The sequence below is a fragment of the Falco rusticolus genome, chromosome 7, assembly GCF_015220075.1.
Source record: "Falco rusticolus isolate bFalRus1 chromosome 7, bFalRus1.pri, whole genome shotgun sequence".
Taxonomy (NCBI): Eukaryota; Metazoa; Chordata; class Aves; order Falconiformes; family Falconidae; genus Falco; species Falco rusticolus.
The window spans coordinates 33,710,149-33,737,425 of record NC_051193.1 but is presented as its reverse complement, the minus strand read 5'-3'; the positions used below and the strand labels follow the sequence as shown (position 1 = coordinate 33,737,425).

General features: G+C 44.6%; 1 protein-coding gene across 2 annotated transcripts in view; it reads left to right on the top strand.

Moving 5' to 3' along the window:
- TMEM260 (transmembrane protein 260) overlaps window positions 1-26,080 on the top strand; it is a 34,889-nt gene extending 8,809 nt beyond the window's left edge. Inside the window, exons 4-16 of one of the 2 annotated variants that reach the window (XM_037395195.1) lie at window positions 10,899-11,076; window positions 13,399-13,512; window positions 15,874-16,053; window positions 18,479-18,519; window positions 18,886-18,969; window positions 19,343-19,460; window positions 19,636-19,808; window positions 20,915-21,086; window positions 22,053-22,201; window positions 23,080-23,256; window positions 23,822-23,875; window positions 24,303-24,393; window positions 25,494-26,080. In XM_037395195.1, the coding sequence (XP_037251092.1) occupies window positions 10,899-11,076; window positions 13,399-13,512; window positions 15,874-16,053; window positions 18,479-18,519; window positions 18,886-18,969; window positions 19,343-19,460; window positions 19,636-19,808; window positions 20,915-21,086; window positions 22,053-22,201; window positions 23,080-23,256; window positions 23,822-23,875; window positions 24,303-24,393; window positions 25,494-25,766 (1,804 nt within the window). In that variant the 3' untranslated portion in view covers window positions 25,767-26,080. The remainder of the gene's footprint in view (window positions 1-10,898; window positions 11,077-13,398; window positions 13,513-15,873; window positions 16,054-18,478; window positions 18,520-18,885; window positions 18,970-19,342; window positions 19,461-19,635; window positions 19,809-20,914; window positions 21,087-22,052; window positions 22,202-23,079; window positions 23,257-23,821; window positions 23,876-24,302; window positions 24,394-25,493) is intronic. The other variant, XM_037395196.1, reaches the window with a different exon arrangement.
- Window positions 26,081-27,277: the final 1,197 nt, after the last annotated feature.

The window sequence follows — 27,277 nt, the reverse complement described above, 5'->3', positions numbered from 1 at the left end:
CTGACCTGAACTTAACCTCTAAAACCTTTCTTTTCTCCCCACCAGCCGGGCAGCGTTGCTGTTTACCCTTGCAGGGTTTTTTCTGTGCCTCCCAGCATCTCCGTACAGTAAATCTCTCCCTTATGTTTTTTTCCCCATTGACACTTTTTTTTGTTTAAGAGGCATTTCCTGAGTTTATTCTGTGGCAGGTCCAGATGATTTCCTTTACTGCTTAAGGAAAGAGTCGCGGTTCCCTCTGTGGGTGGGTGGTGTTTGGGATGTTACAGCGTGTGTGGGATTAGGATCAAATTTATTCCTTAAACAGATTTCTCCTCTGCCAGGTGATGGCTGGCGGGATGCTCCGTGCCGGCACCACTGGGGTCAATATGAAGCAACCCTGTTCGTTTATTCATTTTATTATATTGTATTATTCATTATTTTATTTTATTTTTTAAGCCTGGATTGTGCTTCTCAAAAGAAAGTTATGTCGAACCTCACTGATGCAAAAAGCCCTTTTGTCAGTAATCCAGACTATCGCCGAACGCGCGGTTTACTCCTTTGAATTAGTTTTCAAATTTGGTGGGGGTTTTTTCCCCCTCCACAGTCTTAATAAATTGCTTGTAATTATCGTAAAATGGCATTTACAAAGAGTTTTCTTGGACTGCTTATAACTGAGGCAAATAATTCATCTTTGCTTTGAAAGAGGGGGGAGCTGCTTTATGTTTTCAGGACGCAGCAAGTGCGGCTATAGGATTGTTGCTTTAAACAACTATTTATTTGTTTTACTGTGGGAGGCAAAGCATAGCACGTTCACAAAGTAAACCAATTATCTTCTTATAATGTGATTGCCAAAGTGTCATTTTCTCTGCACAGACGATGCATTCTTTGCATTCCCTGTTGTAAAGAGAAACGGGATGCTTTCCCCTGCTTTAAGTGCTTTTTTTTTTTTTTTTTTTTTTTTCCCAGCATATACCTTTTGTAGCTTGGCTGTTTTGCTGTACCTAAATATGCAAAACTAATTTAGTGCAGGGGCAGTAGCAGAGTAGAAGGAGTCATTGCCCAAGTACTCCTGGTAAGTTTTTTGCCGGCTTTATTCTGGCCGAGTTGCACATGGGTTTTTTGAAAATGGGGGAAATGTTGCACTGAATTAAGCAGTTCACACCTCTTTGGTTTGCTGTACTGGGTGTCATGTTAAGTTTTGAGTTAATACATGTATATTTATATATATATTTTATATTTTTTTTAATATATATATGTATCTCCTGCCCCCCAAACCTTCCAAGCAACACACTCTGGAAGTATATGAAAACTGGAGCCAACTCTTCTGTCACTGCCAACAAAAAGGAGCATTAGGCATGTCATGTAATGAAATCACCAAAATTATTTGATCATTTTGAAATCATCAAAATGTTTTGGAAATGGCACTTGACCATTCTGACGGCTCTGAGGTTTCTTGCTGCAGTGATGTGGGTCTTGCAGCTCTCATAGGAAGGTCCCTGGAAGGACCGGGAGCGTTGGAGCACCAGGAGGCTGGGTCACCTTCATGGCCATCTCCGGGGGCCCTCATGGCTGATGCTCCCTTAAAATTAATGGGTGCTGGGAAAAGTTGCCTGCTGCCTGCAACAGGTGGGGAAATACTCCGTGTCCCTGGGGTACTGGGTGTGCTGGAGCAGGAGTCGTCCCTGCTTTAACCCCTTTTTGGGGCAGATGGAGGGATGAGAGAGGAGCGCTCCTGCCCGGCATGCCAGTGCCCACACAGCCACTGCGGGAAATGAAAATGTTGGGCTTTGGGGAAGGAGGAATCTCCTTACAGGGCATTTGGATTTTTCCAGATTGCAGATTATTGTAGATTATAGCCGTTGTAGCACAGCTTGAAGATCTTGGCTGTTTCAAAAGCAGCTGTGCTTAGTAACACTTAGTTGGGAAGTTTTAGGGGGGGAGAGGAGGAAGGGTACTCAAGCATTCATTTGCTTGTAGAAGAGTATCTACCGTGGCTAATTGATCTTTAGATATATATATACATAGAGAGAGAGATGTAATTTTTTTTCCCCTGTGTCTCTGTAATAAACCAGCAGTGAGTTCAGTCTGTTTGACGACATTACCAAATCTGTTCATTTGCATTTTGCTCTAAAGTAGACACATTAGGCTGCAATAACTCTGCTCTGTTTTGAAGGCGGGGGGTGGAGGGGTGGGGGAAGAAGGGCAAAAAAACTCTTCTTTTTTTTCCTTTTTTTTTTTTTTTTTTTTTTAAGACTGAAGAGTCTTTTTTGACAGCTAGTCAGAGTTAGAATTAGTTCAAGGAAATGTTAATAATGCACTGCCTGGCTTAATCCCTTTGATATCACCAGGTATCCTCCTGTTCATGGGTTAATTGCTTTAAAAGCGGAGGCAATATTCTGAGCGGTGGGCCGCTTCACCTTTTCACAGCTGTTACCATTGAGTGACAACTAAATCCCATGTGTAAGATGAGGAAGAGCTCAATCTCCAATTGGGAGAAAATTTATGTAAACCGCAATCCCTTCAGAATGTGCGGAAGTCACAGACTTTCTTGATTTACTCTGCTTTTCCCAGAAAGCTCCATTGTTCCCTTCCCTAAGTCCCATCAACCCTTTGTAGCAGAATATCACAGCGGCGGCAGATAGCTTGAAATATATAAATGCTATCATAGCTCTGATTAATAGCGGCGCTTATGAGTCAAGTCTGATAACGGAGCAGCTCTCCACTCAATTTCAGATACCGCTAATGGAATCTGTCTCCTGCAATTGTAATGTGAGAAGGGCTAATTTGCCATGGAGCTTGGAGCTGTCACCAGCCGGGGATTGGGGGGTCAGATGGGAGCTGCCAGGTTTTTGCCCTGCAGCTTGTATCTCTCGCTTTGAATAGCGCAGCCCCCTGCCTGCCAGGGAGCTGATAGGCCGCCGGGGGGTTTATGCCACTCCGTACAATAGCGAAGGGCTGCATGGGCTGACTTGGTAATTGTGAAGCCAGCTCATTTTTATTTTATTTCATATTTTATTCTATTTTTTTCTTTCTTTTTTTTTTTTTTTCTGCGGCTGCATAATTTCTAATAAGGGGTTTTAACAAATGTCAGATTAGGAAAAGTTTCTGCAATTACAAAAAAAAAAAACTTATAAAACATTTAAATAGCTAAAGTCGGTTCCTACTGAGGGTTGGGGTTTTTTTTTTTGGCTGGTGGAAATAGGCACCGGTTATTACAGGCGCCTGGGATAAAGGTGCATCTATTTTCTAAGGATTGCGACTCAAATAATGGGTCTAACTAAGGTACCCTTTCTGCTTGCAAAGACACCAGGAGAGAAACTCTCATTTTCAATGGCTGGAAGCTCAGTTTTTACAACTTGCTATTTAGAAAGTTGGGAGTACAAGGTGGTATTTATTAAAGCAGCGCAGCCACATATGCGTTTAATCGATCTGTCATGAGTTGTTTCACTCGTTGAACTGCTGTGGAATAGCTTGGCATGGAGGCGTTGGATTTAATTGCCAAACTTTCTTGGGAAGGTGCTGCTGCAGGCAGGCTCTGCTCCAGCGTGGTGGTAGGCATCCAGAAGCGCATGAGGTTTGAGGTCGGGAAGTCCCATTCCTTGCTCCCCTGATGAGCCCTGTTGGGTCGCTCTTCCCACCAAGGTCCCTGCTCCCATCCCGGGGCATCTTGCCTCAGGGGCAACTTGATCCTCCCAGCAAGAGGAGCCAAGGTGGCATGGCCCCAGGACACAAGGGATGGCACGCAAGACGCCTTTTACACGTGGTGGCGACATTCACAGGCCCATATTTACCAAGGGGACAGGTAAAGAGTTAATATTACCCTAGAGAGGTGGTGTCCTTACTGGGCATGTCCAGTCCAGGAGAACATATGCAAGAGGGCACAAAGGCCAGCTCCCCTTAGCCAAAACCCTCACTGCTCCTTAACCAGACTGGACCATCCCCTCTTCAACTTGTGCTATTTTGATAAAATAATTAAAAGTGGGGTGAAAAGAGGTAAATAAATGGTAGCAGTCCCTAGCTGGGTGTGAGGGTGTATCGAGTAGAAGTGGTGGTCAGTGCATGTGTTGGGTGGTGAGGATGCTGCCTGCCTGCTCCTAGCCTGAGAAATCACAGCTCTCTGGGAACACTGAAGTTGCGTGATGCTGAAGTCCCATTTGATGCGAAGGGCAGCAGTTAGTTACAACCAAAGTGCCCATTTTGGGGTTTGGGGCATTTTTAATGGTGGTCCAGCCCAGTTGCTTGGTTTCTTTTCTCTCCTTGTGGCCATGAAGTCTCAACCGGGATAGGCAAGCCAAGCCGTGCTCTCCTACCTCCTCCTCCTCCCGCGCAAGGAGCGGAGGCTGCGGGCAGGGCTTAAGTGGCTATTCAGCTCCAGGTCCTTGAGGAAGAATAAAATCTGTTTTGCTATTCCCTGTGGTACCTGTGCGGGCTCTTCAGCGCTGAGAGCAAGAGAAACCGCCTTTTGTCCATCGAGTGTTTGTGACTAAGAGGCAGGCAAACCCAGAGGGATTGGGGTTTGGGGGGATAATTATTACTTGGGTCCTAAACTCATGTTTGGGGTTTTATTTGTGTTTTATTTTTAAATACTTTTATTTCATCCCCAGTGCACATGCACAATTAAAATTTATCTGTGGAAAGCTTGGTTGTTGAGTCTTCTAAGTCCCATTCTTTATAACGTACATCAAAATAAATTGGGGGGGACGACGATGATGTTTATAAATCAGACAAGTGAAACCTCTTATGTTAAATTCAAAATGCTAAATCTTTAATGCAGTAGTCTGTTATACCATGAAATAAAAATACATTGGAGGGATATACCTTTGCTACTGTGAAGCGATGTCCCAGCATTGCAGAGGCAGAAGTTGCTGGTGATGTACCTGGCACCTGGGCAAGTGTACAGGGAAGTGCTGACGTCAAGGTCATCATCTGCAGGTGTAGGGAGAGTCTGAAATTTAAAAAAAATAATCTATTAAATAGTTTATTGACGGAGATTTTAAAAAGCAGGAGAGTCTTTTTCTTATTCCACTGACTAAAAAAAAACAAACCTGGATATGAGGCTAAGATCTGCTACCTGCAAAGTTTTGGAGGGAACAGGAGGCAGAAATAATCAGCTTATTTCACTAGGTACAGATAGGTGTTTCCAGTGTTTGATACATGAGCTTCATATATAAAATGTTCCAATTATCTTACTTGTCTTCTTTATGAATCCAGTGCACTGAAGATTGCATTTAATGAAAACATTTTAATTAAATTCCAATTCCCATCCATATATAGCTTTATACCAGCTATATAATCAGGTTTTACAAATTATTAAATACCAAATGTCTGCTGCTATTTTCTAAAGAAAAAGTAAAAATGCCGATTGAGTTCTTTGTTAAATGCGTATCGATGTAACCCATGCTCTTGGCTTAGAAAGTTTTACCAAACTTAGAGGAGAAGCTAAATTTTAAGTCACAAATTGACATGTTTTAGTGACGGCCAACAAATGAGAAGCTAAAAAACTCTTAACTGCTGAAACAGATTAAAATACCTGATCTCAGTTTTCGGGGTTGTTCCTGCAAACTCTTAATAAAAACCTGCAGCTAAAATACTCCTGATCAAAGCAAGTTTCTACTGCTTGTGTCCTTGGAGCTGAGGCCTGGCTGCACATTCTTTCACTTGGGTGCCTGAAAAGGAAAAAAAAAATAATAATTTTATTATTTTTTAGTCTTTTTCCATTTTTGTTTAGAGGTGCCATGGGAAAATATTTCTCACAAAGGACTGTGTGACCTCTCCTTTGCTGTTTGTATCCCTTCTGAGTGTGTTTTCAGATGATGTTGATTTCTGCCCATGTTGAGAAGGTTATAGTTGGTTGACTGACAGGAAGGGACCTTCTTTCCACTTGCTTTGTCTTGATAAAGTGCTCCGTGTCTTGCCCCAAACTCCGTATTTTTCAAAATCAAAGTGCAAGCTGTTCCCTTGGCTTTTGCTCCACGTAAGATAAACAGGCCTGGAAGGCAGCTTTTATTCAAGCTCGGTGCTTCCATCCTTCTCAAAGTGGGCCTGGCAGTGGTAGCTGTAACGCCCCTGGGAGAAGTTAGGAAGACTTTCCCACTGTTGCATTGGCTGCAAATCTTTTCTTCTTTCATGAGTGTTTTCTGTGTGCTGAGGCTGTTCCAATGGCAGAGTATCACTCCTCTGAATGCTTTCTTCTAGGTGGCCAGTCTTTTCCAACAGATAGTCCCTAACTAGCCCGAGCCTAGGATCCACCCCCGCCACTGGACAGAGCCTTATAGCAGGGTTTTGCCCACGTTTTGCTCTTTGTAAAGCCTCTCTTCTTGAGGGTGTTGCTGCAAGGTAGCTTTATGCCTGCACTGTGTTGACCGATGAACACTGGATGGTTATTACCATTGCTGTGGCTTCGCTATCAGCAACCCCTTGATCGTCTTGTTCCAGTTGTCTCTTCTTTCTCATACCAGTTCCAAAGACTGGGGGAAACATGCTGGCTTTGGGGGAGCAGGAAGCTACCCTCCCTGCTCCCCAGAAGCAATGGGAAAAAGCCCTCCTAGATGTTGCTTTTGCATGAGACTGGTGGAGGATCCAGCTGTCATGGTGTTTTGCCTTGTTTTTGTAGCACCTCAACTGTATTTGAAAAATGTGTTCAAAGACAGAAGCATGAATAGAAGTCAAGTGAGGATAAATCTCTGCTGCTCTCTGCTCTGGAGCCCAGTTGTGCTGTCAAAAAGAGAGACAGTGTTAAACAACTAAAAAACTCAACTGACCACAGTTCACCTGCAAGACTCCAGCCAATGGATGTGGAAGAGCGTGGGTCTCCAGGCTGGGTGGCAGAGACCGGAGGCTGTGTTCTTGCTTCTTGTCCAGCAAGGCTTCACTGCAGGAATTATTTGCAATGTCTGTGTCAGACCTGCTGTTTGATTTTGGTGAGGCATCTGTCTGCGTACCATGAGGAACCCCCTTCTCACCTTCCACACAACAGATGCCTTCCTGCCCTTGTTCCCTCTCTTGTTTTAACATTGGTAATTGGGTTGTTGAGTTTTTGCTGCAGTTATGGGAAGTCTCCTTTACCTCTTGTTTAACCTCCTTCCACAACATACTCCGCCTTAACCACAACAATGCTGTCTACGCTTGTAATTAAAGCAGCTGTTATCTTATGGTTTCCTAATGTCCTGCTTCCTTGTGCAAAATGTCACCAACAACATCTTCAGTTGTAGATTGCGCTGTCTTCCTTTGCAGATCCTTTAATCCTGTTTCTTGGCTTCAAGCTTCTTGACGTCAGGTCCAGAGCTCTGCCCCATCCCTTTGTTCTGTAAATTCTTCCCATCTCTGTTTTACTCTCGTCTTTGTGTCTTTTCCATTCTTTCATCTTTTTCTGCCTTACCTGACTAAACAAAACCAATGTCTTTCCCACCTTGAAATTGTTTAGTCCAGAGTGTTGTAGGTGGCAGACCTGCGCTGTCTGTGCCTGAGTTGCTTTGCCACCTCCTTGAACAGTGTGTGCCTTTGGGGCCATCTTGGTGCTAAAGCAAGAGAGATGCAGCACAGTGTCACTCCATGCTGGAGAAGTCCAAGAGGCTACCAAATGGCAGAGTGCAGTGGTGCATGGAGAACTTTGTGTCGATCAAAATGAGCTGTACAACCATGTTAGTCCAGCTGCAAGGCGGGATTGATTTAATTTGGCCTCAGCATCATGCTAACATAGCTGCAGGGGATTCATTTCTGCTTGTCCTGCTGGCGCTACTTTGCACCATGAACCATTGCTTTGGCTGGACCTGCTGGACACGGGTTTTTTTCTGCCAGGTGGTCTTCATCCTCATCTGGATATACTTGCTGGGATCGCTTCCTCTTCCAAGAGCGTTTCCTTCTGAATTGGCAGACTTGTAAATCCATCATTTCCATTGCTGGTAACAGGATCTGCAAAAAACTTTTGGTCTCCAACTTGCATTTCTCAAAGCTACTATCCTGATGTTCTTCGAGAATGCAACACATTTCCATTTGGTTTTTTAGCATCTAGTATACTTGTAGGAGCTTAGTGCTCCATGCAACACAACATGCCTTTGCAAAGTGAGCTTAGCAGCCTGGCTTTCCCACGAGTTTCGCAGGAAACTAAAGGCAACACCGGCTCTGTTGACAAACAGATCTGTGGAATGTGCTTAGTGCTGGATCCTGACCCTGCACTGCTCGGTGAGCAGAGGTGTCCTCTGTCCCACATAGCTGGGATAAGTCTTTAAGCTTTGGGTTGAGTAGCTTTTGCTTAAGCCTCATTTCATAAAACTTGAATTGCAGGTTTCAGACTTTTTATCAAGAGGACAGGATTTCTTTCATCTCATTTGAACTAATGATACGCTCAAGTCTTTTCTGGGAAAGACAAGGAGAATTGGTAAACGATGGGGACATTTGCCTAAAATGCTGCTTTTCATCCGAAGGTTTTTGGGCAGGTTGTTTTACCTTCTTTTACCTTATTTCCCCGCAAGAATTTCAAAGGGATTTATGAAGTTTTTTCTTTATAACTAAAGGTTTGTGCTGTTTAAAAGGTGTAGTCAAAACTTAGGGATGCTGTGTAGTGGGGTTTGTGTGTTGGGTGATCTCTAGTTTTTTAAATACACGTGGCCCTGCTGCCCTTTCCTGGTATCTGTAGGAGCAGAAACTGCTCCTGACTCAGTTCCTGCAAACTCCATTGCATCTTTCCTTTTTCTATTCGGGTGTCACATCTTTCTAGTAGCAGGGAGGAGGAGAGCACAAGTCGTGTGTGTCCCACCTCTCCCTTGGAGAAGATGGACTCAGGGCTGCTGGGCTGGCTTGGTTGCAGAACTGATGGAGCAGCATTCATGCCTGGGAATGCCTTCCTGTACGCAATTGTGTGATTTTGAAACGTTACGCTACAGCAGTAGGTGACAGGTCTTGCCTTGGAGAGTTTCATGCCAAAGACCCAGACCTGAGTTGAACTGCAGTGAAGTTTAAACATTGGAAGAGTCCGCCATGGTGGCATGTGTTAGTGAGCACAGCAGCAGGTACTGGTAGTTTGCCTGATATCCTACAGAAAAGGTTCCATGTCAGCTTTCTTCAAAAGCGTATCGGGTACTTTGCAGACACAGATTTGGTCTGAAACACTTCTACCTGCTGTCAATTAGGAATTTTCAGACTTTTTTTTTTTTTTTTCCTTCCATTCATTTTTCAAGACCCTTTCCTACAGTCTTGATGCTGAAGCTCTGTGTCACCCTGTGCTTGTCTCATTCTGTCCTCAGACACTTGACAGTTTAGTTCTTTTTCCCCAGAGTCACCTGAACTGCCATCTCTCCCTCCAGCTGCCTCCTGCAGCTCTCAAAGTGCTTTACAAAGGAGATAAAAATCATTAGTCCTATTTTGCAGATACCAGGGGCAACAGCAGCAAAGTAGCTTGTTCCAGACCACCCAGGATGTCCCATGTCGGTTGCAGGAGGAGGAATAGAGACCCAAGCCCTCATCCCAGTCTTCTCCTCCCCATGAACCCTGCTTCCTATTTTTAATGGATTAAAAATTCCTGTTCTGACTGCACAAGTCCTTCTTTGACATCTACAGAAATAGGTTGGCTGTACTGAGGTCATTTGGGGACGGTGGAAAGAAAGCATGACCAAGGAGAGGAGCCCTCATGAGGCAGTGCTGTGCCAGCAGCTCTCATCTCTGTTCATAGGGGCTGTAGGTTTTGTTTCCTTGCTTGCCATTTATCTCAGAGTTACGTGAGGAACCTGATCAGCAAGTCCTATGTGGATGTCCACTCCCTGATCCCTGATGGGCAGAACAAGCCACCTGTGGACTTTGGCTGTGCTGGAGGATATGGCCAGTATTTAGGAGCAAATTACATGTGTAGCTTGAAGAAGTTGGCTAGCTTGTAATTTTTGGTTTAAACCTGCTGGAAGTGTTAGGAGTGAATGGAAGTGTGCGTACCTGGGGTGGAGCAATTTGTGATAGCGCCTGGCTTAGTCTTACAGTGGGGTGGTGAATTTCTGGAGAGGGACTTTGACCATAGCTGCACCTATTTCTGTCTTTGGATAAGGCTTAATTGAACCGGTTGTGGTGCTCTACCCAGCATCTATTCAGGGTGACTTCCCGAAGGGAAGACCTTCCAAATTGGCAGAGCCAGAGCTGCCCTCAATGTGACTGGGTTGGAAGAGCCACTCCTGCAGAACAGGTGTAATAGGTTTCCTGGGCTAAATCCCACCTCGTGGGCTCCCTGCGCAGGCTGCAGCATCCAGCCAAATTGGGGCATGCGCGTGCCATAATCCCATCTGGGAGCCACAGAGGTGCCAGGCTTTTGGGCTTGCAGCCATCCCAACGATGGGTGCTTTACCCACTTCCTCTGCTCCCTCCCACTGCCCAAAGCTGACACCCATTCTCCCCACTCCTGACCCTGATGGGCACCTCTCCCTGCTGGGACCACAGGCCCTGCAATCCTCACCCACCCCCAAGCCACTAAGCACCCCCCCAGGAAAGCTCTGCTGATGCTGTCCATCCTGAATAGCTCTAATCCACTCTTTATTCAGCACCTTGATGAATCGAAGGCTGCACCCTTGCTAGCGTCTCCTCCAGCAGAGACTATCCCGTTAGAGGTGTGACTCTCTGGCTTGGTGTACCATGACCTGCTCGGCGGGATTTCTGAACCAAATTCAGGACTGGAAGTTTTCATGGCACTTGCGAGAAGCCGCCGACTGTTTGGTGTTGGGTGGCTTGCAAATAGACGGGCTGGCTAATGCCTGCTCTTCCTAATTGCAATTCTCTGTGAAGAAATTATTAGGAAGATATTAACCATATAATGTTTTGGCAGGGTGCTGGGTGGAAGTCATCATTTCTGCTGCTACAGTATGTTTAAAAAAAAATAAAAAAGAAGGACAATAAAGTAGGCTTTTTTGTTGGAAAAGAAGATTTCATGTTATCTGTGTTTGCAGGCTTTCTGGCTCGTACGCTGGAGGAATCCTTGCTGCGGGGGTGTTTTCATTTTCTCGTCTAACATGGCAGTGGTCCATCGCGGCGGAGGTTTTCAGCTTAAACAATCTGTTTGTGGGGCTGCTGATGGCTCTCACCGCCCATTTTGAGGAGGCATCCACTGCAAAAGAGAGATCAAAGGTAAAACATCTCAAGCAAAGTGAATAGTCCTTTAATTTTTTTTTCAATTAGTTGTCACGTTTGTTTAATTTCTTATTCGTCTAGTACTGATTTAGTTTTGTTTAAATAAGGCCAAATTTTTGGGACTTGATTTAGCACCTGTTCTGGGTGGTGTCCATCCTTGACCTACCTGGATGTTCAAAAGTGTCAAACATTGAAAAACCTGTCCACTTCGCTTTATGGTTGAGTTGGGACCTGTTGGATGGGTTTGGGGTTGGTTTGTCTAATACAGGGTGAAAACAGGAGAAGGAAAATAATTTGCATCTAATGTTTTAGCATAAAGTTTGGGTTTCTGCATCAAAGACTCAAGCTAGGCTGTGGGTGTTCAAGTTTTTCTTTTCAGAACTGATACTTTTCTTTGGGGTAAATAGATTTTACAGAAGACTTTGTCTAGTCAGAAACCCAGGTTTCTACTGAAAAAACGAAACAACCACATTTTCAGTCACTTCTTTGGAAATTAAATGTGCCCCTAAAATAATGGCATTCTTAATACGAGATTTTAAATTTCATGCTATATTCTCTACTTTATGAACAGACGAGGCAGCCAAATGATCTTTTTACTCAGCAGTCTTGTTCTTTCTACTTTTGTTTGCCTGAACAGCTGATCTCTTCTCCTCTGACAGACTTGCCTGCTGTGACTCGTGTAAATTGGGTGAATAAAAGGATTTTTATCAGTCTAGGCTAGAATTTCAGGAGTCCACAGTAGTAGTTTACTCAGCTTTGTGAGTTCTCAAATAACATGTTTTATCAGTGGTTATGGAGACTTTGTTACACGATTGGATTTTTTTTTTATTTTATGAGTACTCTCGCAAGATCTCTACAACCTGAACTAGATGGAGTTGGGCATTTTCCAACCTGCTCCCATGTTTCATGTGCCAGATTTCCAATGGGATTTTCAGAAGCAGTTAAGGAGCTTGTGTCAGTGTTTTTTGGGTGTCTAGCATCCCACACCTTGAAGAAGCCAGGCTGCGAACAGCAAGCTCACCATGTTTTTCATAAATCAGATGGTCATGCAAACATCTTCAGGGGTGTGCTTGGAGTTCATCATTATACTTCAAAAATTACTGAGGTTCTGAGTCCTGCAGCTCTAAAGCCCACAAATGTTTTTCTGAGATTATGTCAGGTGTTCCCATGGCAAGGCAGCATTCAACACTGAATGCTGAGCAGTTCATTGAAAATGATGAGGTGATCCCATCACCATGCCAAGGCAAGTATTTGCATCTCACACGCCATCCTCAGTGGTGACTGAAATAAGCATGGGCAATGCTCTTATGATAGCTGGAAGTGCCATCCTCCTTGGGAATGGCTGGGGAGGTGAGGATGGGTTGTTGGCTCCTGTCCGGCAATGTCTGCGGGACTCTGGTGGCTTTTTGCCCACTGAGGAGCTGCCCTGGGGCATGGCTTCAGATTGTAACATGGACCAAGTGGCCAGTGATGGTGGAGGAGGAGGAGGAGGCAGATTCAGGGGAGGAGCGGTGGCCAGTGGTGTACGTGGCACTGACCCAGGGTTCCTATATGGAGTTGCTCTTGTAGCCTCGTCCTCCCCCACTGATTGAAGAGGACTCAGCGCTGGCCTGATGATGCTGGGACAGAGCAGAGCATATGGCAGCATGGGGCAGAGAGAGGCTTTCCTTAGTGTCAGCCAGGGATGGCCATGGTACCAGTAATGAACCTGTGAATAATCCTCAATGAGTACCAGAAATACCCTGTGCACTGTGCTGCATTGTCTGGATACATTACCCATTTTATCAGAAAACTCTTGAAGATGCTTGAAAATTAAGTTCTAGACTAATAAGGGATAGCACATTTAATTCCCTTTGCTCAGGAAGTTTGTGTAGCCCTGAAGAAGAGGAAGACGTCATTCCTGTTGTATGAAATGAGGTCTCTGTACATAATGGCATTATTGTAGGGTATGGTTTCTGCAAAATTTTCATCGTTTGGAGTTAACTGCTGGGCAGACTCTCCTGTGCAGCAGGGGTTTAACAACTGGACCACGTCACATCATTAGGATGTGATGGTGCTACAAAGGATCTCTGTATACATGGAGACATAGCCTTTCAGCTGGATGCTTCTTAAAGAATGTTTTCTGTTAAACAAGTGAAATCTCCTGTAAATGATCAAAAGTAGCCGGTGTTGTGTGTGCTGCAACTGACCGGCACTCGCTGGTGTATTTGCCTTTCTCCAGTAAGGGTGCTGTGGGCTGCACTGAAGCTGTTTTGGTCTCTGGATGTTTTTGCAGCTGTAAAGATTAATTGTGAATGTGGTTTTTTTTTTGCCTTCCAGATCTCTAAATTTGGTGCCTTTTGCTGCGGGCTCAGTTTGTGCAATCAGCACACAATAGTGCTTTATGTTGCCTGTATTGTGCCTTGGGTTCTCTCCCGGCTTTTCAGAAGGACGGTACGTATTTTGCTGACCCATACCTCTATTTTTGTAAAGCGGTGAGTAATTCTTCTTTCCAAGTACTTGTGCCACTTCTATGTTGATGCACAAACAGGGACAGTCAGTGGTCTGTCTAAACTAGTCACCCATAACCCACTGAAGTTACAGTCCGTCAGACTGACACCAGAACCACTGATCACAATTTAGGGGCTTTGCTCACACCAACAATCTGCAACCCACTTGTGTCTCACAGGAGCGCTTTGCCCCAGCTGCCTGTAAATACCCTGTGAGCAGCCACAAGACCAATGCTTACTTGGAGCTAAAAACTGCTCAGCGTGTAGGAAATAAGAGCGCATTCAATGATGTACCAAACAGGAGAGCAGATAAACAGCTGTTGGTGAGAAGTCACAGGTGTGTGCAGTCGGTGTGCTGCTTCTCCTGCCTGATGGCACTGGCTTTCTCATGTCGTCAGTTCATCTGGAGATGAGTTTCTGTGTGTTGGTTCCCTGGTGGTAACAAAAAATGCCGTGTCCACTCATTGCAGAGCATCTCGTGACTTCTGTTGGTAGTTGAAGGTGCAGCTAGAATAAGCAGCACGGCAGGAAGGGTGCAGAGGCTTATCTCTAGGGGGAAGTGCTCTTCAGCATCTCCTCGAGGTGTGCCAGGCTTGGTGACCTCCAGCTCTGACGCAGCCAGGACTTGAGAATCCCAGAAGAGATCAACTCTCAGGTGAAGAGCACCTGGCTCATGCCAGCTGGAGAAGACCAAAGGAAGGCTGACCATAAGCAAAACAGCAAGCCTCTGATCCAGTCAAATAGGTCCCTTTCATCTCCTACCAGAGATCCCATTCTCGAGTTGTTCCTCCTTTTACATCTCTTTATTAAATTTTCTTATTGAGTGAGAAGGTGAAAATACATTTTTACATGCCTGGCTTAGGAAGGTGATACACGTCCATCTGGAGGAGGCTCCCAGGTGATGTTCAGGGGCCCTGCAATGCTCTAGTCTTCTCTAGGTGGTCTTTTGTGAGTCAGTGCCTCAGGCTGGATGCAGTTGTGTTGTAGAAACACTACCTTGCCCTGAAAACGGCTGCACATCTCAATGACACAGATGCTCTGATCACTTTGCAAGTGGCCCTGAGAAGCCCCCACCTACTCCCTCCCTCTCTTTTGCCCCTGTGAAGGTGACAGCTGGACAGGTTTCTGCTGGGCTCGTCCTGCCTGTATTTTTCTACACTCGACCTGATAAATCAGGTGAGGTTCTGAGTAATGGCACAGGCTACAACTAAGCCTGGAGTGAAGCGTATGAGCTGCAGGAGGGAAGGTGCAACTCAGACAAGCTTGATCCCAAACGTGTTCAGCATCTCCAGCAAACCTCCTTCTGACTACGTGTTTCCTTTAACACAGTGAATGCTCACTTCTGCAATATATTTGTGTTCTTTAAAAAGAAGTTTGGCGTTTTTTCTTTAACGGGGAGGTCCAGAGAGACCTCTGCGATGTCCAGCAAGGACAATCCTGTGCCAGTATAATATTCCTGGGAAATGCTTTAGACAGCCCAGTAGTGCCTGTGGCAGAAAACCACCTAATAAGGATAATTGATGGAAAACAGTGCCTTTTTAAGTAAAAGAAGAGCCAGCTTCCTTCTGGAGGAACTCTGGCCATCACTGTTACCGAGCTACTGTTTCTGCTCTGTAGATCACTCTGAATGGTGCCTCTTCCCCATAACCCCAACTGCTTTGATTGACAGGGCAGTGGCTAACGATAAAGCAAGCGTGCAATATTCTAGGGTGGGATTTTCCAAAGCACTTAAAGGAGTTAGGCACAGAAGTCCCTTTGAAAGTCTTGTCTTCCTGCCCCTTAGGCAGTCTTGAAAATCCCACCCCAAAAGTTGGCCTATCCAATTTAGCCAGTGTAATCGTGATAAAGTAAATGGCAAAACTGACTCCTGATGATGGTGATGATCTGTGTAGTTGTACTAGAGCAGCGTTTTTTATTTTTTTTTTTTGCCAGATGGAATACCAGCCAACTCTTAATCGCTGCAAAGTGGGTTATCTCAGCCTTGCAGTGCTTCAGCCATCTATGCATGTCATGCCATGATTTAAATGTGAAAGATGCAATGAGTATGATACTCATGAGTCCTAGCTAATATTATTTGCTTCACTTAAATTTCACCCTGCCATGCAAAGGAGATCAGTTTGATGCAGTTTCCTAGTAATCCACAAAATCGTAAGGTTTAACATAGCATTTTGTAGGGACTTACTATAAATTGAGAGATCAGCTCTGTGTAAATATATTTGATGTTTTTTCTTTATCTGTTCTTGAAGTTCCAGCGTGATTAAACTAAAATAAACATTGTTATGCAATATGACATATTCTGGTGCAGGAATTGTCCCTAGGCCATTTGCTGAAGTTGGGTTTATGCTTCTTGGCTGGTTTGCTGCCTTATCTCTATCTGCCGGCTTCGTCCTACCTCAATCGAGCCCGTTGGACATGGGGAGACCAGACGACTTTTCAAGGATTTTTGACCCACTTTCTCAGGGAAGAATATGGGACATTCAATCTGGTAAATAAGGGTCATTTCCCAAATTACTTTCTTTTACCTTATGCAATAGCAGAACCTTTCTATTTGTGACAATGGCTTACAGGGGAAGAAACTGAAAATGTTTTTTTTTTAAAGAAAAACTTACTTCTGATTTTGACCTTCTGATCTGTCAGGTTTTCTGGGAATGGATCACGTGGCTGGGAAAACAAAGAAATAATTCTCTTTGCCTTTACAGGGTGAGACATGTTATTTATTGGGAGCTGTACAGGTGTCTTGTATTTGTAAGAGCCCAAAGAACAAACTGTGCTAGAGGGAGATGGTGACATCAATTTTGTGTTTTTCTTGTTTTAAGACAAATAATTGTCTTATTTTTTTATCTTAAACTCAGCTATTTAGAGGTCTTCATTGCTATACCTTTAAAAAAGATTCCTCTTAACCTACTTCTTACTAATACTGAATTTAAATGAATGGTAGGTTTGAGGGGTCTCAGAAACTCTGATTTGTCTTATTGACCAGTCTGTGCTCTTGGCAAGGGAGGGAAGTAGTGCATGGTTGCTTGCAGAACATAGGGTTTGCATCTGCATCCTCCAGCCCTGACTTAGGTGTTTGGCTCTGGCCACTCAAGGAAAGCAAGTGCCCAGCACCCCTTCCGTCCTTCCTGCTGCAGAGATTTCAGTGCATAAGGCTGGAAAATTGCATCACTGGGGGGAAAAGGGAGAAAAAAATACGGTTTACATACTGCATCACTCCTTGGGGTCCTGAAGCCCCACGTCCTTAGAAATTAAGCCCCTGTATCCAGCCAACGTGACACGGTGTGCACTGTTGCTGTTCCATTGTAACCTTCACAGACAGCCAGGTGGCTGTGGGGTGCGAGGCAAAAGACTTGAAAATTCCTGCTGCTGCCACTTAATCTCTCCAAAACTCCTGCAGAAGTAAGATCCACCCTCTGAAGGACTTCTAAGATTTCCCCTGTTGTCCTATTCCCAGCCATCTCCTGAGAATGAGACTATTGGGCAGAGTAATACCAAGGCATGCAAATCCCTTAACTCCTCCATCAAATGTGATGAATTCAAGTTGATGTTCAGGAGGCTTAGGGATGGACTGCATGTCATCCTACACCACAAATCACATTTACAATGAACTTGTCTGAAGCAGGAGCAATAAATGCAGCAAAATCCAAGCATTTGGTCCCGACTCTAGCTGGGCTAATGCCAGAGCCCTGCCTGGATGGACAGACAGCCCTTGTGTCCCATGGCTCCATTTTAAGGGCAGGCAGGATCAAAAAAACCCCAAAAAAAACACTCAGGAGAGGGTTCCACCTATAAGCCAAGGATCAGAAATGTCATCTCCTATGAGGGATGTGTCTGGGGCCAGAAGCCATCAGCTGTCACCAAGGTGGGACTTTGCAAGAAACAGAGAGGTGGCAGTGGTACTTCAGGAGCTGTGGGCTGGCTTTCCATCATCTAACACTTTTATTTTTCAATTAAATCTTGAGTGCAGTCAACTATTCCATTTTTACTGAGATTAAATATTCCTTCCACACCTCCTGGGTCTGTCTACCTTATCTTTTATCTGGTGGCCACCGGTTTTCCAACAAGCACTTGTGTTCCTCGCCTCCACCGAGCATGTCTTCTTCCCCAGACTTGTGCTATGGATTGCAAGTCTCTGCAATAAAAAAATTCATATATTATATAAATATCATACAGCTCTACCTCCATCAGGGCAGAAGGGACAGTGTTGGGTCTGGTAAGCAAGCAGAAACTGAGGCCCATGTGCTTGTCTCAGGCTGTGGGGAGATGTCCCAGAAAATAATTGCACCATGCAGATATAGGACAAGAGGAACTGGCCTCAAGTTGTGCCAGGGGAGGTTTATATTGGATATTAGGGAAAATTTCTTCACTGAAAGGGCTGTCAGACACTGGAACAGGATGTCTGGGGAAGTGGTTGAGGCACTGTCCCTGGAGGTATTTGAAAGTTGTGTAGGTGTGGTCCTTAGCGACATGATTTATTGGTGGGCTTGGCAGTGCTGGGTTAACGGTTGGACTTGATAATTTTAAAGGTCTTTTCCAACATCAGCAATTCTATGACTCTATGATATAGCAGAGATCATAGCTAAACCATATGATGTGCTCAAGTCACAGGGTAATGGATTGGCAGCACCCTGAATAAATGCTTATCCAGGTGGTAAACCTGCACAGTGGAATAATGTAAAATAAGAACATGGGAGAAAATCTTGCAATGAAGGTTTGAGTAGAGTTTGCTGGGTTTTTATTGTTTAAGCAATTCCTGCTCTCTGTGACTACCCTTGGGGTACCACCTTAAGGGGTTTCAGGAGCCCAGTGTGCTCAGTGCTCTGCAAACAGAAAACAAAAAGACTCTTCCTTGCCCCAGTGATATGGCAATCAGCATGTGAGTTTCTCATGGCTTTTCTTTCTTTTTAATCCAGGCCAAGTCTGAGACAGGATCCAGTATGAGAGAGATGCTGTTGTGAGTAAAATCTTGACCATGCCTTCTAGTGGAGAGAAACCTGTTGCTGCTGCTGTCATTTTGGCCAAAGTGACCCCTGTCCTGCCTTTCCTTGGCTTGGTCCGGGGCTGGAGCCGTGTCTGGTGCAGGGACAGCATGCATGTCTGTCTGTCTTTCCCTTTGAAGTAAAAATGCTGGATCCTCCTCCCCAGTGATTTTTCATTCAAAAACCTGACATGTAAACTGAGCTTGTACCCATTTCTTGTAGACTTAATTGCAGCAGAATGGGAATGTTACGTTGTGCTTATTCCCTGCTTCTCTTGACACTTTAATTGAGTGCAAGGGACGATTTGGGGGTGATGCATCCATGCACTAATTTCTCTGCAGTTTTCAGCTGACGCAGATGAAGTCAGAGCTCTCCCTTCCCGTCCTCATCCTGGCACTCGTGGCCTGTGTGAGCGCAGCACTGCTGTAAGTTGGAGGAGAATATTTGCTCCGACATGCACTTTCTTACTGGCTGCACAGACAGCTTTCTTTGCCTTCTGCTTGTGGGTGAAAAATTGCAGCAATTGGCTGTGGTCATCTATCAATTAAGAGCAGAATATCCCTGTTCCTGGTAACCCTGTGGCTTTGTAGATGGCAAGCTTAAAAATCTTGAAATCCTGATAGTTTTGTGCTTTGAAAACAGAAGTTTCATAAATTGCAAAGGTAAAGAAAGGCTCATCAGCTCTTTCTATTAAATGCATTTAGGTATGCAGAGAGAGAATGTGTTTCAAGCACATAGAACTTTTGCCTCCTTTTTCATCATGCCAGTAGAGTGCTACATCTTTCTTTTTTTTTATAGGCCAAAGATGCAAAAATCATCCGTGACCTGGCTCTTTGGTGGAATGTTCTGTCTTTATTCCCTCTTCTTTGCTTGGAGAGCAAATTTGGATATTACAAAACCTCTCTTTCTGGGCGTGGTAAGTTGCACTCCAAAACTTGCTCTAGCATGTTAATTTTTGGAAAAAGCCTTAAAACCACCTATTCAGGAGCAGGTGGTTGTCTTGAAGCTGCACAAGGTGCAAAAATAGAGCTACTTATTCTGCCTTATGGCTAGGGAAACAGAAATAGGGTCTCTGGGATTTTGTTTCCTAGGTGGAGCGGTTCTGGCTGCAGAGCAGTGCCGTGGTGGCTGTGCTGGCAGGGCTGGGGCTGGCCACACTCACCTCGGTTGGAAGTGCCATGCTGGAGGGCAGCCGGGTGCTGCCGTGGCTGGAGTGGTCTTCTGCTCTCGCTCTTGTTGTTTCTCAAGTTTGGGCAAATTACAGGTAACAAATCCCCTGGGCATGTGTCTTGGTGCAGCCTCATGGGGCTACAGGGTGCTGTGTGGTTGGGGTGCTGCTGTAAAGCCCCCACCCCTGCTCATGGGATTTCTGTCCTTGGCTTGAAGTGGGAAAGACACTTTTCACATCCCACCTAAGCTTGCATGGTCACAGACTGCAGGACTCCCTTGTTTGATCTCCCTCAAAATCACCAAGCACCAGCTCCAGGCCATGAATGGGGGTGTCATATAGATTGAAAGAAGAAAACTCTGTAGATACGTAAACTTCTAATGAAAGAAACTCATAAATCTGTGCTTTATTTCCTAAGGAGGTTTGCAGAATTCATTTGACCTGAACAGTCACCTTTTCCTTCCCTTGCTTTGCTTCAGGTTTCCTTGTGCTCTGCGGTTTTTATTTTGTTTCCTTTTTGAAGAGTTAGATCTGTAGTGTAGGGCCTCCTTATCCCTTAACCACACTTGCACTGGCTTGGGTGGGAATCAGTGTAGTAGTAGGGATGCTCACACAGAGGTTGACCAACAAAGCATAGACTTCGTCCTAAGGAATCCTTCCTTTGCACACATCTTTTCCCAAACGCTGGTCCATAGGTGAGCCAAGCATAGCTCATGTCCTGAGCCATGTCATGGAGCGTCTTCTTCTTGAGTCCATACCTGCAGTGTGTGCACACTAAATCTACTTCTGCCTGATGCTACAAAAACTTGCCTTTTTAATGTTTAATTAGAACATTAAAAGGGTGGGCAGGATTTCAAATACTTTGCAGAACCATCGTTGTTCCAGCACCAACTAGTAAGTCTTTAGGTTTAGCCCAAGAAAAAAAATCAGTGTTAAGGTGAAGGCATGCCATGAGTGTGTATTTTGTGTATTTTGGCAAAACTGTAGTGGCTTGTCTCTGGTGCTGCTTTCTGGGAGAATGTAGTCTAAATGCTTTATTTCTGTCTCTCAGTTTCTCGGCAAATGGAGACGTTGCTTTTCAGCAAGATCTGACCAGGGTAGACTTCCCCTGTGGATGTCTATTGCATAAAATTATTCTGAAGATGTGCAAAGCCATGCAAATACCTGTTTTTAAGATACTGGGTTTTATGTGTTCTCTTAAGCGCTTGTGATCAAAGCAACAACTATGTTGTTGATAAGTTTGCAAGGAATCTGCTGTCTTCTATGCCGATGGGTGCAGTCATCTTGCTAAGGGGAGACTTACCCGGGAATGGTCTTCGTTACGTCCATTATTGCGAAGGGATGAGGCCAGATGTCACCTTAGTGGACCAGGAGGTAAGATCAGAAAGTAATATTAAAAGAGTCGAATTGTAGATTTAAAAATTAGGAGGCAAAAGTTCAGTTGTTCCTTTCTGTCCTCGAGGAGGTCTCTGTTCAAATAAAACTCATGATGCAGAAATAAATAAAACTGATTTTTTTAAAGGGTTGTGGGTAGCTCTTGGATGGAGTGTAGTGTGCAAGTCCCATTCAAGCCCAAAAAGCCAGCGAGAGGCAATAGTGGGTAGTGGAAGGGGAAGCCCGAATCCTTCATCACGACAGATATCCAGATGTGGCACAGGGGTGATGTTTGCTTTGCTGAAGAAGCTTTTTCCCAGCTGTTTCCTGCAGTTTCCCTGAAATGCAGATGCTGGGGCAGCAGAAGGCTTCTGGGAGCAGCCTGTAGGGCAGCAGGTCAGCACCCATGAGCGATGCGGCTTTGGGGCTTCTCCCATTTCTTACATGCTGAGGCTCATTCCCTTCATCCGCTCTGTTATCTTGGTCCTCCAAAGGTGGTTTTGCAGACTTCTGCCTCTATTTTTTACATTAAAAAGAAGGTGCCCTGTGTCCCTGGGTGGTGTTCACAGTCTTTCCTTTTTTCCTGAGAAATGGGAGAAGAAATTCCCTCTTACAGAACAAGACATCTACATTTCCACTGTCACATCAGTCCTTGCACTTGGCTTTGCAAACAGGAGTTTGTGACTTGTTGAGAAACCCCAAACCCAGTGCCTCATATTTAACCAGACCAAAGCCCTGTTGTGTCTCTTACCAGCCGTAACTATTTTGTGTTTTCTTAAGTTTTGCCCGCTCATGCTGAGGACCATGTGCCTCTGATCAGAAACCACTGGTGGACCTGATCTGAAACGGGAGGTGACTTTACTGAGCAAATAATGTCATTACTCCTGCAGAAACCATTTCTTCTGGGTGTAAAATGGACAAAACCTTTGTTTCTTGTTTTAATTGTGATAATATTTTTGGTGATAGATGATGACTTATGAATGGTATTTACCCAAGCTGGCAAAACATTTACCTGGCGTTTATTTTCCTGGGAACCGGTGGAATCCTGTGGAAGGAGTATTACCTGATGGGACACTTGCTTTTAATCTCCATCGTTTCCTCAAAGTAAATAAACAGTAAGCATTTCTTTCATATGTAACAGATTTCCTAAAATCTTCAACCTTTTTTTTATTGAAATTGTTAATGGAACAGCTTGGAATTGCATCCAGAAGACCAATTTTCTCCACTGACTTCCTCCCCAGTGGCAAGATTATTTTTGCAATTAAAGCAAATATCTATGCAGAAGTAACTCCATCCGGATATAATGTTGCTTGTTTTTTTGAGGTTGGTTTGGGTTTTGGGAAGGAAAAATAAGAAGGTGATCAGCAGACAGCATTTACCAAATATTTTTGTTATTGTTGGTACAATTCATCACAAAAAAAAGAGCATTCCTGCGTACTCAAAATGACGATGGTTGGAGAGCGAATTGCTACTGCTTCTCCTTCATGAACATTGTGGCCAACTGATTAGCATAGAATGAATGTATTCCAGGAATAATCATCATATAAAAATAGCTTAGTAAGAGTGGAGAAAGGATTAGATACTCACATGAATAAGAATAGCATCTGCATTTAGACTAGCCAGGGTGAGCCTTGAGAGTGTGGGTAGGCAGAAGAGCATTTTCACGTGCCGTTGGGAAGAAATGGGCTGCTTCTACGGCTTCTGGCATGTTTGGACATCCAGCATAGGGCAGAGGATGTGTCTCCTGTGCTGGCTGCACAAGGTGTGCAATGCCAGATGGGGTATTTGCTTGCAGCAGGAGAGCTGTTTTGCAGACTGACCCAGACTTTCTGATGTGAAATGGTCTAGATGGGTGTCTGTGCCGCAGAAAATGTTGTGCCACTTAAGACCTGTCTGCTGCACTGGTGTGGTGTGTGTGGGTTGCTCAAACACGCAGGGTGGCCCACGGTCTCTGGGATGGCTTCATGATTGCTCTCTCTGGGTTTTTTGGCAGCAAGGAGGTGTTTGTCTGCATAGGTCTTCATGAAGGTGACTCAACCTGGAGAAGGAGCTATTCGCTTTGGCCCTGGGGTACCTGTGAAAAATTAGTTCCTTCTGATGTTGTGTTTGACCCAGGAGAGTGGATTCATCTTACAAGAAATCTCTACAACTGGACTGAAGACTATGGCAGGTACGAGGCAGAAGCGACTCTGCTCCTTCTTGCTTATGATTCTTCTGCCAGCAGCGTAACTGCATCCATTGCAGTGTTAGAGAAATTAAACTTGAGCTGTAATCGTCATGTTTTGTGTTCTAGAACATACAATAAATCCGCATGTGGTACTTTTATTAGTGTTAAAAATAGAGAGGACATTTCTAGTCAAGTATCAGGTCCAATTCCAATCTTAAAACTTGATCAGGAGCCCAAAAAATATTGAGGACTTGGGACATCCAAAGCTTTAAATGTTGTAGAACTGAACTGTGACGGATGGTAAAAAGCATTGCTCATTTTGAGGACAGCTAGGATGCTGTGAAACACCTGATATGCCAGAGGCTCCTTCTATGAAGAAAGAGGAATAAAGTTTTATGAATAACTGAGGATCAGCTGAATTCCCTGCTGTCAGAGCCATAGGCTTCATGACAGGTTTTCTTCTGCTTGGGAGGGCTGTAGCTGCCTGATTTAGATGATTTGATTGTGTGGTGGGTGAAAAACAGTGATGTGGATCTGACAGCTGAATTTTATTCTCATTCCCATTTAGTTTCAAGCCCTCTTCCTGGGAAGCTGTTGCCAATGAAGAGATGTGGCAAGCCAGGTAATTCTCGTTTGCTCCCTTCCAACAGCTGATGGGCAATGCCAGCTCACTGGCATGGAAATACACACCAAAGCAGGCAGCTTGGTGGTGCATGGCCTTATTGGAGATCTCAGTGTGCCAAGCTTCAGAAGGAAAAGGTTGGTAGGGTGAAGTGAAGCATGCATGGACTCCAGCAAGAGGTCACTTCAGGAAAGTTGTCATTTTGTTCATCACAAAGTTACCCTCCAATTATCTCAAATGAGTAGAGTGTAGTTGGGACATAGGGTGAGAAAATACATCATGGGGAGAAATTGTTATCACTGACTACTTAAATGGAGATGCTGGGGTACTGTCCCATACGTGGACATGTTGATGATATATATAAACATGTGATGTGAGTTGGTTATGTTAAGCAATTACTATATGGAAGTTTTTCTTGTTTTCCTAGGATGAAAACAGCTTTCTTTATATTTGACCTTGCAGAAACTGCCAGTGTGACTGCAGAAATGAAATCACAACTTTACACATTTGCATACACTGTAAGTCATATGTTTTGGTTATGCATGCTGCCTGCAGGATCCCTGCAGGCTCGGTCCTTTTTTTTTTTTTTTTTCTTTTAGTTTCTGGACTCCATAGAAATACAGTGTTTCCATATAGGTCCTGTAATCTGCATTCTCCTTTGTTCATCCAAACTGGGAGCATAGCAGATTCAAAGAGATTTGTGCAGGGATTTTATCCATTCCTACTTGCCCCCTTGGTCACGAAAGATGCCAAAAGCTAACCAGTCGACACCCTGCTTTTGCTGTAATTATGTTGTCTGTGCTGGGCTCCAAACCCATGCCAAGAGATTGCTTGTCCTGAAGTCCCCTCTATGCACTTGTCCCCTCTGTCATTACACAGTCGTGCATCTGAGCCAGCAAGTGTAAAATCCGACAGTCTTCTCACTGCGAATTAATTCTGCTGCATTTCACACCAAAGAATAACACCCATAAGCTGGTGTAGGTATCTCTGGAAATACTGGACTGCCCAAGATGCCAAGAGATGCACAAATCAGTCAGTGTGTGTCAGCAGAGAGGAGGAGTGTTTCATACTCCAGCAAAGGGTCACCAAATAGTTTCCTTTCAGCTCTTGCCTGTTTTGCTGTGATGTTTGCTGTTCTGCAAAGTACTCGGGCACGTGCCTGCTGTTAAGCTTATGAATATTCCCACTCAAGTCAACAGACTGTTTAAGTCCTGTGGAAGATGTCCTGCTCTCCTGAAATACTGAGTAAGTCTTTTCCAGGCACAGCAGTTAAAACTCTCCTTTATGCCCCAGCCTGGTGTGACACCTCTCTTGGGGAAGTGCGTAATGTGCGGTGGGGTTATCATGATCATCTGTAACGCTTCTAAACGAACAGCTTCTGTAGGAAGGGAGATGTTTCAGCCCCCCTTGGATTTCTGATTCATGCTGTTGCATATCACATGGTAAACACAGAGTGAGTTACAGAAACGCTCCAACTCTGGACTTGGACTTCTAAGTAGCATCTGTTCCTTTACGGGCAGTTTTGAAGCACTGTTAAGAGCTGTTAGTCCTGTTCATTCAATTAATTTGTGTTGTGTCGTCATCCCCCCCCCCCCCCTTTTTTTTGTCCCTTTAACAGTCATACAAAGAAATTGTCAACTCTCATCCAAATCACCCAGTGAACTGGCACAAAAACTATGCCATTGCCTGTGAGAGGATGTTGCGTCTCCATCGGGTGGATGTGGATCCTGAAACGTTGCTCTCTGAAACTGTGAAACATTTCCTCCTCTACACTGAGAAAGCAGAAGACGATCCCCAGCGGCAGGATATTCTGCAGGCTGTAAAACACCTGAAGAAAGAGTTGCAGGGGCTGAGGAAAATGAAAGAAGATCTGAGGCAGGGAGCTGGGTAGCACCCAGTCCTCCACCCGCCTGCCAAAGTGCTGAAATTAAGTCAGGACTTAAAATCTGAGCGAGTTCTTGACAACATTGAGAATGGTTTTAAAAGGTGACAGAAATGGCAGAGAGAGGAAGTTGAGTGTTATTGCCTCCGCAGGAATGTACTGTTGTTTAGTCTTTGATTGCTGTTGCCAAAAACTGTTTGCATTGTTTTGAGGGTTGGTTGTTTTTGTGGTTTTTTTTTTCTGGGGGGAAGCTCATCACTACATAAAATACTGGGTTTCAAAAAGGAGAATTTCTTTTAAAATAAACCAGTGAATCTGTTGTACGTGAAGGTCATTTAATTAATTTTATGAATGCAGCATCCTTTATAGATGCAAAAATTGTATCTCACCTTTAAATGTTTCTTCTGTTACTGAGACAAGGTTTTCTACAGCCATTTTCCTTTAGCTGTGCTGGGTCTAGCTAGGTTCTTATGGACACAGGGCAGCATGGTGAGGTAGGTTTCTATCAGGACAAGCATGTGGGATGGTGCCCTTCTTGGGAGCCTGATCATTTGCTGTGTTGGATGTGCTCTATCCCCTGGCTGTGCCTGCGCCTGTGCCCGTGCCCAGGGGTGCTGCAGACGTGATGTCCTCCTGGCATGGGGTGGTGGGTAGGGACCAGCCCAGCTCTTTCTGCCTTCTGTGCTTTGCAGGGATGGTTATTTCCCTTATACTGGGGGTTTTTTTTATGTTGGGATAGTCTTGCTCTAGTTTTCCAACAGCGAGCAAGCAACTTGTGTATTTTCCCTTGCAGGGCCCTGTGACTGTAGGCAGCTCCACCTGGGGCAGAGGGACCATGGTGCTGAGACCCTGCACAGGGATGTGAGAGCAGCTCCCCTGGGACACTGCTGTGGCATCTGTGCTGTGGCCTTTTCCTGTACATAACGCTCGTCTGCTCTGCCATGTCCTCGCAGGTACTGGGGACGCCAGAACTGCAGTTTTAGTGATGTCAGGGGCTTTAACCAAAAGAACGGAGTGTGACTCCGTCCTGCTTTTCAGTCTACCCCAAAAGCCAAGCAACTTGGTTAACAAGAGGTCAGCTACTTGCTTGAAAAAAAGAGAAAAAAAGGCATGATTTTCAAAATGTTGTCAATTAACATGTACTTTAAATGCTTTAAAATGGACGCAAAACTTGGTATTGCTGTTGGAAAGTTACTATTAGTCTAAATTTTCATACTTTGTTGTGTGGTTCTGTGAGATCTTAGCCCAGTGTTTTATAGGAGACAAATGTCTGCCAGGCCAGGATTTCATCTGGCCTAGTAAAATTTTCAGAGAAGAAAGAAGTGCTTCTGTAAAGATCATGTTGCCAAGTGGCACCTTGGCACCTCTGAAAGCTTCCTAGAGGCTTGGTGGAGCAGATCAAGATGTGTGCAGGAGCAAGGGATGTTGCTTTGTTGGTCTGTAGTTTGAAGGTGCATGTAGGTATAGATTTAGGCTCGTGTTGGTACTAATCCTAACAGATCCTTTTAAAAGTAGACTAC